The 12,371-nt window shown below is 43.4% G+C and overlaps 1 protein-coding gene across 2 annotated transcripts in view; it reads left to right on the forward strand.

Annotated features, from left to right (window-relative positions):
* The first annotated feature begins 1,032 nt into the window (after nt 1-1,032).
* LOC138767142 (myeloperoxidase-like) overlaps nt 1,033-12,371 on the forward strand; it is a 35,233-nt gene continuing 23,894 nt past the window's right edge. For both annotated transcript variants that reach the window (XM_069944441.1, XM_069944442.1), the window contains exons 1-3: nt 1,033-1,053; nt 1,126-1,211; nt 11,887-11,974. In XM_069944441.1, the coding sequence (XP_069800542.1) occupies nt 1,136-1,211; nt 11,887-11,974 (164 nt within the window). In that variant the 5' untranslated portion in view covers nt 1,033-1,053; nt 1,126-1,135. The remainder of the gene's footprint in view (nt 1,054-1,125; nt 1,212-11,886; nt 11,975-12,371) is intronic.

A 12,371-nucleotide genomic window follows, 5' to 3' on the forward strand; every position in this document is an offset into this window, starting at 1 on the left:
CCACCTCTGTCCATGATCAGAACTGTCTAGTGCAGTAACAAATCCCCATAGAAAGCCTCTCCTGCTCTGGACAGTTCTTTTCACGAACAGGGGTGGCAGTACAGAGTACCTTGTCAGACCTTGGAAAAAGAACATCACTTGATGTAGGGCCAATAGCAGCAGTGCTGGAAGACTTAAGATATTTTAATAGAAGTTTAATAGAAATCTATACATTTTGCCGACACCAGTTGATTTGAAAGAAAAAAAATGCTGGAGTTACCCTTTAAATGGTACCTGTTTCCCCCATATTGCCCCCACGGCCTGCCTGCAATACTTTAGTTGAACTATGTTCTGACATGTTTTCATACATGGCATGCAATGTCACCGTACACAGGAAATCTACTTTTACTTGTGCTTGACCTGTCTACAAATTAGATGTAGATAGAGAAGAGGATGCGCCAAGCCCAACCTATTGACCAACCCACCCCCCATTATTTTGTCTGTATGGCAAATTTTGTAAGGTTTTGGGGTTGTTTTTTGTTCTTGTCCTATATAGCCCAGTTACATTGACTTCTTGTACTATGTGATCACATACCACTGTTATGTTATATTATATTCAGTCCTATAGGAGCACTCTCAGATTCCAAAACATTTCATTTACTGCCTTTATTATTGAGAAATTTCCCTTTTAGCATGCTCTTATTTTCCTATAATCTTCAATATGGACCATCTGCCCGGACACAGCTAGGGATGTACTGTTAGGGATGAACTGGTAGGGAGTAAGCTATAGGAACTGACTCCTCTAAAGCAACACCTGCCTAAGCTTCTGGCCATTGGATTTATGCAATTTTTTATGGGTTTTTGTTCTCTGTTCTTCCTTTGTTTTTGTTTTTCCACTCTGATGTTGGCATAGCAGTCATCATTAAATGTTGACCAAGAGCTTTCAGGTCTGTCTGTGTCTGGCACAGTATTATAGGTAAAGGCCTGCCCCTGGGCTGTATTATTATCCTCTCACTGCTCCTGTACCTATAAATTGGAATGTGTATGGGATGACTTTAGAGCAGACCTAGGGAGGTAAGTATCTGCTATACTAAGCACCAATGATCAATGCATGTATGTATATTTATATTTTCTGTATCTTTTCAGGTGTCCCACAATGAATTTCCTACATATTGGTGTTGTGCTCTTGCTAGCAAATGTATTGACACAGACAAATGCTACTCCCCACAAAGGTAATTTACCTCTTTTTATTATTGATATTATTACACTACAGTGTATATTTTTCAGACTATAAGACGCATCTTTTTTTTTTTTTTTTTGCAAGAAAAATTCTTGATAAAAAAACAAACCTTTGTTTTATAGTTGGTGACTGGAAACGCCAGACTTTACTGACTGCTACAATAAGCCCTTAATGACTAAGCAAGTTTTTTCATTGTCGCCTTCCAAGTACCATAATATTTTCGTTGTTTAGTCGACATGTCTATATGAGGGTTTGTTTTTTGTGGGACAAGTTATATTCTCTATTGGTACCATCTTTGACTTTTTGATTGCTTTCCTTACTGCCTTTTGGGGAGGCAAATTTGGCCAATTTTTTTTTTAAATAGCATTCACCATGTGGGATAAATAATGAGATATTACAGGATATTACATATCCTGTTAATAAATTAGTAACAATTAACTTTGATCAGCTACTAAAGATATTAAATAAAGATATTATTAAATACTCTAAGTTACCAATAACATGGATAGGGCGAATTTCAATTATAAAAATGATGTTACTGCCGAAAATCTTATATTATTTTCGGAATCTGCCAATTCACATCCCCCAATTCTGGTTAAAACGTATTCAAAAAATAATAATGCAATATGCATGGTCAGGCCAAAGAGCGAGAGTAGGGAAAGAAATCATATGTACACCTGTAAAATATGGAGGACTGGGGTGCCCTGATATCTCCCTTTATTATTATGCTTCAGTGTTAGAGCAGCTAAAATGGTGGTGGGTAAAAGATAACGTGAGATTATGGGTAGAATTGGAACAAAAATTAGCAGAATGCTATGACCTAAGAGCATGGGTGTGGCACACAAGATTATCTCAGAGATCCTCTTCTCATTTATCACCTACATTAGAAGCTGGATGTAGGATTTTTAACAGTAACATAGTCAAAACAGTGTTAGCACCTACACGACCAAAAAGGATTCCACTTAGAACCATGGAATTACTGATATTAGATTCTGATTATAGTCAGTGGCGGATTATAATGTGGGCGGTTTGGGCGGCCGCCCGGGGCCCAAGGTTCCGGGGGGGCCCGCGCCGCCCACATTAAGATCTTACATAGCAGCGCCAGCAGCACATCACTTTCGGGGCCCAATGGGCCCCCGAGTGATGTTCTGCTGTGGCGCGCTGTTGTCGTAGTCCGCCGCGGCACCGCCCCCTCTCTCCTTGCCATCTTTGCGGTGCCCGTACTTCTCTCCTGGCGGCGTGATGACGTCACATCCTGCGCACCGCCAAGCAGAGAAGTTCGGGCACCGCGGGGCTGCACTGTGAGCTTCCGGCCTGCTCTCTCTGCCGGAAGCTCACCCTGGCTCCCTGCCGCCCGACTATACCCCCTGCCACCCGGCTGTACCCCTTGCCCCTTAGCTGCTCTCCATGCCGCCCCATCTTCTCCCCCTGCTGCTACCCCCATCATCTTCTCCCCCGGCTGCTACCCCCATCATCTTCTCCCCCTGCTGATACCCCCATCATCTTCTCCCCCTGCTGATACCCCCATCATCTTCTCCCCCTGCTGCTACCCCCATCATCTTCTCCCCCTGCTGATACCCCCATCATCTCCCCCTGCTGCCACCCCCATCATCTTCTCCCCCTGCTGCTACCCCCATCATCTTCTCCCCCTGCTGATACCCCCATCATCTTCTCCCCCTGCTGATACCCCCATCATCTTCTTCCCCTGCTGATACCCCCATCATCTTCTCCCCCTGCTGCTACCCCCATCATCTTCTCCCCCTGCTGCTACCCCCATCATCTTCTCCCCCTGCTGCTACCCCCATCATCTTCTCCCCCTGCTGCTACCCCCATCATCTTCTCCCCCTGCTGCCACCCCATCATCTTCTCCCGCTGCTGCTACCCTTCATCATCTTCTCCTCCTGCTGCCACCCCCATCATCTTCTCCCCCTGCTGCTACCCCCATCATCTTCTCCCCCCTACTGCTACCCTTCATCATCTTCTCCCCCTGCTGCCACCCCCATCATCTTCTCCCCCTGCTGCTACCCCCATCATCTTCTCCCCCTGCTGCTACCATAGTAACATAGTAACATAGTAACATAGTAAATAAGGTTGAAAGAAGACAAGAGTCCATCAGGTTCAACCTAGGAAAATCCTACTGTGTTGATCCAGGAAGGCGAAAAAACCCCTATGGGGCAAAAGACAAACGCCCCACCACAGGGAGAAACTCCCCCCCCCCCTCCCCCGACTGCAATGGCAACCAGAACAATCCCCGGATCAACGTATCACCAGAAATCTAATGCCCATAACTTGTAATATTATATTTTTCAAGAAAAGCATCCAGGCCTCCCTTGAACTTATTTACTGAATCAGCCATGACAACATCATGTGGCAGAGAGTTCCACAGTCTTACCGCTCGTACAGTAAAGAACCCGCGTCGATGCTGATGATGAAATCTTCTTTCCTCTAGACGTAGAGGATGCCCCCTTGTCATTGTTACAGACCTAGGAGTAAAAAGACCACTACAAAAATCTCTGTACTGTCCATTCATATATTTGTACATTGTGATCAGATCGCCCCTAAGACGTCTTTTTTCTAGCGTAAATAACCCCAAGCGTGATAACCTGTCCTGGTACTGTAACCCACCCATTCCCTTAATGACCTTTGTTGCCCTCCTCTGCACCCGCTCTAGGTCAGCTGTGTCCTTCTTATATACCGGTGCCCAAAACTGTACACAGTATTCCAAGTGTGGTCGGACCAGTGATTTATAAAGAGGCAAAACTATGTTCTCATCTTTAGCATCTATACCTCTTTTGATGCATCCCATTATTTTATTAGCCTTGGCAGCTGCTGCCTGGCACTGATCACTAAAGTTGAGTTTACTGTCCACCAATACCCCCAGGTCCTTTTCGGAAGTAGTTTTACCCAGTGTTTTATTATTTAGCACATAACTGTACTTATTATTTCTATGGCCCAAATGCATAACCTTACATTTATCCACATTAAACTTCATTTGCCATTTCTCCGCCCAAGCCTCTAGCTTCTCCAAATCCCTCTGTAATATGATATTATCCTCCTCTGTACTGATTACTTTACCCAGTTTAGTATCATCTGCAAAAATGGAGATTCTGCTCTGTAGCCCCTCTACAAGATCATTAATAAAAATATTAAAAAGAAGTGGACCCAACACTGACCCCTGTGGTACCCCACTAGTAACTAAAACCCAATCTGAATATGTTCCATCAATGACCACCCTCTGTTTTCTATCACACAACCAGTTACTTACCCATTTGCATACGTTTTCCCCGAGTCCCAGCATCCTCATTTTGTAGACCAACCTTTCATGCGGCACAGTATCAAATGCCTTTGAAAAGTCCAGATACACAACATCCACAGCCTCCCCCAGGTCCAGTCTATAACTTACCTCTTCATAGAAGCCGATCAGATTAGTCTGACAGGACCGATCCCTCATAAATCCATGCTGGTGCTGAGTCATAAGATTATTTTCATTAAGATACTCCAGTATAGCATCTCTTACAATCCCCTCAAATACTTTACCTACTATAGATGTTAGACTTACGGGCCTGTAGTTTCCAGGATCACTCCTTGACCCCTTCTTGAATATTGGTACCACATTAGCTATGCGCCAGTCCTGTGGAAGAATCCCTGTCGTAATAGAATCTTTAAATAATAGGAATAACGGTCTGTCTAACACAGTATTTAATTCTTGCAAAACTCTAGGATGGATACCTTCTGGGCCCGGTGACTTATGGATTTTAATATTTTTAAGGCGTTTCCCCACTTCTTGTTGTGTTAGGCAGGTGAGATTTATGGGAGGATTAACATTATCCCTAGTCATATCGTCTGTTATGGGATTCTCCTCTGTGAATACAGTAGAGAAGAATGTATTTAGTAGATTGGCCTTTTCCTCTTCCCCCTCCACCATTACACCCAGATTATTTTTGAGGGGACCAACATTTTCGGTTTTAAGTCTTTTGTTATTTATATAGGTGAAGAACATTTTGGGATTTGTTTTACTTTCTTTGGCTATCCTTCTTTCTGTTGCTATTTTTGCTTCTTTTATTTGCGTTTTACACATTCTATTCTTCTGTCTATAGTTGCTCAATGCTTCCCCACTACCTTCTTGTTTTAGTTGTCTGAATGCTTGTTTCTTATCATTTATTGCACCCCTTACAGCTGTAGTTAACCACATTGGATTTCTCTTATTTCTACTACGTTTATTCCCATATGGTATGTGTCGTTCACACGATTTACACAGGATGCTCTTAAATATGTCCCATTTCTCTTGTGTACTTTTATTTCTGAAGGCATTGTCCCAGTCTATGTTCCCAAGGTCCTCTCTTAGTTTTTGGAAATTAGCCTTCCTGAAATTTAATGTTTTTGTAGCCCCTCTGCTAATCATTTTATTGAAGAATAATTGAAAACTTACTATGTTATGGTCACTATTACCTAGGTGACCCCCCACCTCTATTTTTGATATTCTGTCGGGCCTATTGGTTAAGATCAGGTCCAGAAGGGCCCCCCCTCTTGTTGGTTCCTCTACTAGTTGGGAAAGGTAATTATCTTTTACTATTTCCAAAAACACGCTTCCCTTCCTGGAGCTGCAGGTTTCTGCTTTCCAGTTGATATTTGGGTAGTTAAAGTCCCCCATAATAATGACTTCCCCCTGCTTCGCTGCCGCATCTATTTGTCTTATAAGAAGATTTTCTGATTCTTCCACTATACTTGGCGGTTTATAAATCACTCCTATAAGAATTTTATTATTCTTCGTCCCTCCCCTTATTTCTACCCAAAGAGACTCCACATTATCATCACATATATCCTCCCGCAGAATAGGCTTATGGCATGATTTAACATATAGACAGACCCCTCCCCCTTTCTTATTTTTACGGTCATTTCTTAATAGACTATAACCCTGGATATTAACGGCCCAGTCATAGGTCTCATCCAGCCATGTCTCGCTTATCCCCACTATATCATATTTCTCTTCAACCATTATGAGTTCTAATTCCTCAGCTTTATTAGTGAGGCTTCGAGCATTAGTATACATACATTTAATATATTTGTCCATATTCCCTTTCCTTTTATCACTAGTGACTATTCTAACCCCTCCCGCCGCTCCACCCCCAGTTCCATAATCTAGGCCCAGCTCTCCATCTACTCTGTCTTTACTTACTATATTGTAGTTGCCCTCCCCCCCGGTCCCTAGTTTAAACACTCCTCCAACCTCTTAGCCATCTTCTCCCCCAGCACGGCTGCACCCTCCCCATTGAGATGCAGCCCGTCCCTACCGTAGAGCCTGTAACCGACCGAGAAGTCGGCCCAGTTCTCCATGAACCCAAACCCCTCTACCCTACACCAGCTCTTGAGCCACTTATTTACCTCCCTAATCTCCCGCTGTCTCTCAGGTGTGGCTCGTGGTACAGGTAATATTTCGGAAAATATCACCTTGGAGGTCCTAGTTTTAAGCTTCCTGCCTAAGTCCCTGAAATCATTTTTAAGGACCCGCCACCTACCTCTAACTTTATCATTGGTGCCAATGTGCACCATGACTGCTGGGTCATCGCCAGCCCCTCCCAGTAATCTGTCAGCCCGATCCGCGATGTGACGAACTCGAGCGCCAGGAAGGCAACACACTGTTCGACGATCCCGGTCTTTGTGACAGATTGCCCTGTCTGTCCCCCTAATAATTGAGTCCCCCACTACCAGTACCTGCCTGGCCTGCCCTGAACTCCTGTTTCCCACCTTACTGGAGCAGACACCCCCCTGGCTTTCAGAGGCAGTGTCCTGCTGCAGCAATGCCACCCTGAATCAACATCCCCCTCATCCGCCAATTTGGCAAACTTGTTGGGGTGTGCCAGATCAGGACTGGCCTCCCTCACACTCTTCCCTCTACCCCTTTTTCTAACTGTGACCCAACTAGCTGCCTCTTCCTCCTGTACCTCCATGCTATCACTCTCTCCCCCATCTACCCCTTGGAGTGCTTGCTCAGTCAGAAGCAGACCCCTTTCCAGTTTGCCAATGCATCTCAATCGTTGCAGCTGCTCATTTAGATCCAGGATCTGGGCTTCCAAACCAGCAACATGCACACATCTCCCACAATGGTATGCACCCTCGATCGGTTGATCAAGGATTGCATACATCGCACAAGATGTACATTGGGCCGCATTGTCAAACATGGCGCTCATTTATATGGGGATATTATGTATAAAGAAAGAAAAAACAAACAAGCAACAAAAGCAAACAATGTGTTCAAAAGCAAATAAACAATTTGTTTTCCTCTAAACTCCCCGAATCTAAAGTCCCAGAATATTAAAGTCCCACACTTGAGACAAAAACACACTTTAGATCAAAAACTCGCACGCTCCAAAACTCGCTCACAATACAATATAGAAGTACTTAGCTTGCAGAGTTTGTTGCTTCTGGCTCCTGTGTTGGAGCCTTCATCATCTTCTCCCCCTGCTGCCACCCCCATCATCTTCTCCCCCTGCTGCTACCCTTCATCATCTGCTGCCACCCCCATCATCTTCTCCCCCTGCTGCTACCCTTCATCATCTTCTCCCCCTGCTGCCACCCCCATCATCTTCTCCCCCTGCTGCTACCCTTCATCATCTGCTGCCACCCCCATCATCTTCTCCCCCTGCTGCTACCCTTCATCATCTTCTCCCCCTGCTGCTACCCTTCATCATCTTCTCCCCCTGCTGCTACCCTTCATCATCTTCTCCTCCTGCTGCCACCCCCATCATCTTCTCCTCCTGCTGCCACCCCCATCATCTTCTCCCCCTGCTGCTACCCCCATCATGTTCACACCCTGCTGCTTCCCTGCCTTCCCAGCTTCCCCCCCCCCCCTCCCCGGCCTCTGTTGCCCCAGCTTCTCCCCCTGTCGCCCCAGCTGCCTCCCTTCCCCAGTCACCCCCAGCTCCCCGCCTGCAGTTGAGTTGGGGTTGGAGAAGTCTTCATGATGCTGCGCCAAATAGAGAAGAAAGGAAAAAGTGAGCGACGGCAATCGGAGAAGACGTCACCTGTGAGTCATTAGTAACTGCACTGTAATCACTTATGGCTGGGTTCACACACAGTATATTTCAGTCAGTATTGTGGTCCTCATATTGCAACCAAAACCAGGAGTGGATGGAAAACACAGAAAGGATCTGTTCACACAATGTTGTAATTGAGTGGATGGCCGCCATTTAATGGCATATATTTGCTGTTATTTTAAAACAACGCCTGTTATATTGAAATAATGGCCGTTATTTACTGTTATATGACGGCCATCCACTCAATTACAACATTGTGTCAACAGATCCTTTCTGTGTTTTCCATCCACTCCTGGTTTTGGTTGCTATGAGGACCTGACATGAGGACCAAATACTGCCTGAAATATACATAGTGTGAACCCAGCCCTATAGTGTGCAGAGCCTGTGTACCATTGGGGTCTAAATGGGTCAGTGTTTTGTTTGCGGTAGTGTACTGACACAGCCCCGGGGTCACTACAGTACACTAGCAAAAACTTTTAAACTAGAACCCAACTACAACTGCAGGCACTACAACTCCCAGCATATTATGAGGGCTGCAGACTGTCAGTACATGCTGGGAGTTGTAGTGCATGTAGCTGTTGTAGTTTGGTCCTAGGTGCATTATACACTGGATTCTTTGTGGCATATAAGAATACATAGATCTGTGGGGGCTCAGTGTAGGGAAGTGACCCCAGAACAGCACTAATAGGAGATAGAATAAAAACATCCCCCCTATCCCCTATTAGTGATGTTCTGGGGTCACTTCTATATACTGATCCCCCTCAGACCTCTGTATTCTTATATACCCCACACAGCCTGCTGGGGTGGCTGGAAGGGGGGGGGCCAGGTTGGGTGGACAGCCCGGGGCCCAGGGTACATTTAATCCGCCACTGATTATAGTACTTGGATGGAAAAGGGAATAAAGAATCTGGGTGATATCTGTGAAGACAATAGCCTTAGTCTTAAACCATTCTCAGAAATAGCTGATGGATATAGGATTTCCAATAAAGATTTCTATAAGTACCTTCAACTGAGGCACTGCCTTCACACGATCAAATTAAATAATTCATTATCTGATCTTAAAACAACAAAATATGAAGAACTCCTATACAACTTAAAAGAAAGTCAAAAGGGCCTCGCCCTAACATACAGAATTTTATCATCTCAAAGAAAATCATTTACCTTTACAAAGAAATGGGAAGAGGACCTAGGTCATATATTTACACAGGATGAATGGGACACGGTATATAGTATTCCATCTAGAGTATCACACTGTATTGGACACCTAGAAGCATCCAGCAAATTATTATACCGATGGTATAGGACACCATATAAGTCAGCAAAAATTTTTCCAAATATGTCCCCGGTATGTTGGAGGTGCCATGCGAGTAATGGCACTCTGCTTCATATATGGTGGGAATGCCATTTAATTAAGATGTTCTGGTCCCAAATAGAGGACCTCATACGAAGTATACTTGGTTACCAACCAAATTGGGGTCCAGGTCTGGCATTGATTTCAATGAAAACTGAGAACATTCCAAACCAAGACAGGGTAATATTGCTGCATGTATTAATGTCAGCACGAAGCAGCATAGCTAGAAGATGTAAATCTAGTAAAATTCCATCTACACTAGAGGTTATAGCTAAGGTACAACACAATTATAAGATGGAAACTGCAATAGCTGTAGGAATGGATGGGATTATAAGATCCCATAAACATTGGCAAAAATGGTGCATGTACTATTTGCAGCTTTACCCTAATAGAAGCTAGGATAAGAGACATAAAAATTAAGGTAAAATATACTGAGAATTAGTGATATATAAAATAATAGGCTAATATAGAGAATCAGATGTCGGGGAGGGGGGGGGGGAGGGACTTAGTGTATTGCTTATAATTGTTTATGTGTTTGCTTCGTATCATGAGTATAAGGTATATGCTTTATTAATGTAAATTTCTGTAAAGTTTGAAAATTAATAAAAAGTTTAAATAAAAAAAAAAATAAAAAAAAATAATGAGATATTATAGCTCAGGTTGTTACAGATGTAATGACACCAAATGTGGGTTTGTTTTTATTTGTTTATGTTTTGTATAAATATTTGGTAAGGGAAATTGTGTAGTTCTATTTTTTTTTAATTGGGTAAAATATTTAATATAATAAAATAATATTTTCCAAAATTTAAATTGGTACTTTTTATTAGTCCCACATTGAAATGAAACCTTCTGATCGCTAATATAATACACTGTAATATTATTACAGTGTGGTGTATTGTCCTGTCAACATAACACTGATAGGCAACATAACCGACCAAGTAGACATGAACATATGGCACACATGGGGTTCTTCATTAGACCCTCCACTTCTATAGAAATGTATCGGCATCCCAGCGATTGTGTCACCCAGGTGCTAGTGGAGTGACAAGTGCCCAGAAACCACTTAAATGCCACAATCACATTTTTTTACCACAGCATATAAGGGATTAATTTACTAAGATTGAGGTTTCTCTCCTCTTGATAGTTAGAGCAGGTGTGGTGTTGGTAACTCCCGGTGATGTTGTTTCGGAGGATAGGCCGGTCACTTGCCAGATGGTTGAGTGTGACACCACTCCGGTGGTGGTTGGCCAAGATACAGCCAGACCTTAAGATGTAATTTTGTGACGACAGTGCCAGTGGGGCACACAAATGTGGTGGCACACCTGCTTTTATTTTAGAAGGCCGGTCCTTTTTCCCTGTGGACAGTGTCCTGCCAGGCTGCTACAGGGTCCCTTAGGTTAGTGTAGTCATGGATGGCCAGAGTGGTGTAGTGACCCTTTTAGACTATTGGAACTACCACCCACAGAAAGGGGAAATGTCCCAAGACTGTAGTGTATACTGTGTCGGTGTGGGGTGAAGAATCACAGAGGCTCTTTATCATAAATAAGCTTGATTTTACTTAAAAGGTACTTGTGTGCAGCAAGTTATACAACTTTGACAAGATAGGTTACACTTGATAGTTCCCTTGATAAAGCACTTAATAAGACACTTAATAAGCCACAGACCTTGTTACCTGGGGTGAGCAGAATGCTGAGGGTTCCCTGCTGACAATCAGGCTGCAAGATAAAGTTCCTAGGCCTTAGCAACTTTGCTCTATCCGGATCAGTTCCTAGCTTACTGCTGTCTGTGGATACTGTACGGCTCTTTGACTCTCCTAGTGTTTCATTTGTCTTGCATGTTATTCATAATATAAAATCATTATTTTTGGGGTGTGGAACCAATTGTCTGCATTTTAATGATTTCTTAGGGGAAAATTTGCTTTGGTTTAAGAGTGGATTTGGATTACAAGCACGGTCTCAGAATGAATAATGCTTGTAATCCAAGGCACCACTGTATTTGTATGTATAATACAATAAATATACACTATGGCCTGACACATCCGTAGTCCTGCACATGGTCGTGGACCTGCAACTACGGATTTGTGCAGACTCATTCTTTCAGTAGGCTAGCCCCATGGTCTATATGTTTCAAGCCTTGCCCTCTAGCTCTTTCTCAAGACCTTTGCTGTTTATGGCATAGTACAATATTTCAGAGGGTATTGTATGGTATTCTGTATATATTGTATGCTTTGCATTGTATGCAGTATTGTTGTCTATTGATTCTTTTCTTCTGTTAAAATGAAGGACCTATTTTAGATGACTACATTATTGTGAATTCTGCCAGAGAAGCCAAGAAGTTAGTGGACAAAGCGTATTTGCAGACCAGAACTAAGTAAGATCAATAAAGAAAACATCCAGTCACTTATATATTTCTAAGATTGCGAACAAGAACTTAAAGCGTAACTGTCATGTTTTTTTTATTGCAGAAATCAGTAGTATAAGCGATTTTAAGAAACTCTATATTAAGTTTCATCAGCCAAAAAAGCCTCCTTCTGTACTCAAGAAGCAATCTCCCAGCCTCCCCCCCTGACTTCTTATCTGTGCATTATCAGGCAAACACGTCTTCATTACAGAGAAGCCAGTGAAGACGGCTCTGCTCTCTCTATTGTAAGCCTATGAAGGGGGGAGGGGCTGGGGGAGATGAGGGAGCAGGAAGAGGTGACATAAAGGTCAGCTGTTTGTAGACTCTCTGGGCACCTAAAACGCTAAATTCAGGTATCAGAAAGGTC

The sequence above is a fragment of the Dendropsophus ebraccatus genome, chromosome 11, assembly GCF_027789765.1.
Source record: "Dendropsophus ebraccatus isolate aDenEbr1 chromosome 11, aDenEbr1.pat, whole genome shotgun sequence".
Lineage (NCBI taxonomy): Eukaryota > Metazoa > Chordata > Amphibia > Anura > Hylidae > Dendropsophus > Dendropsophus ebraccatus.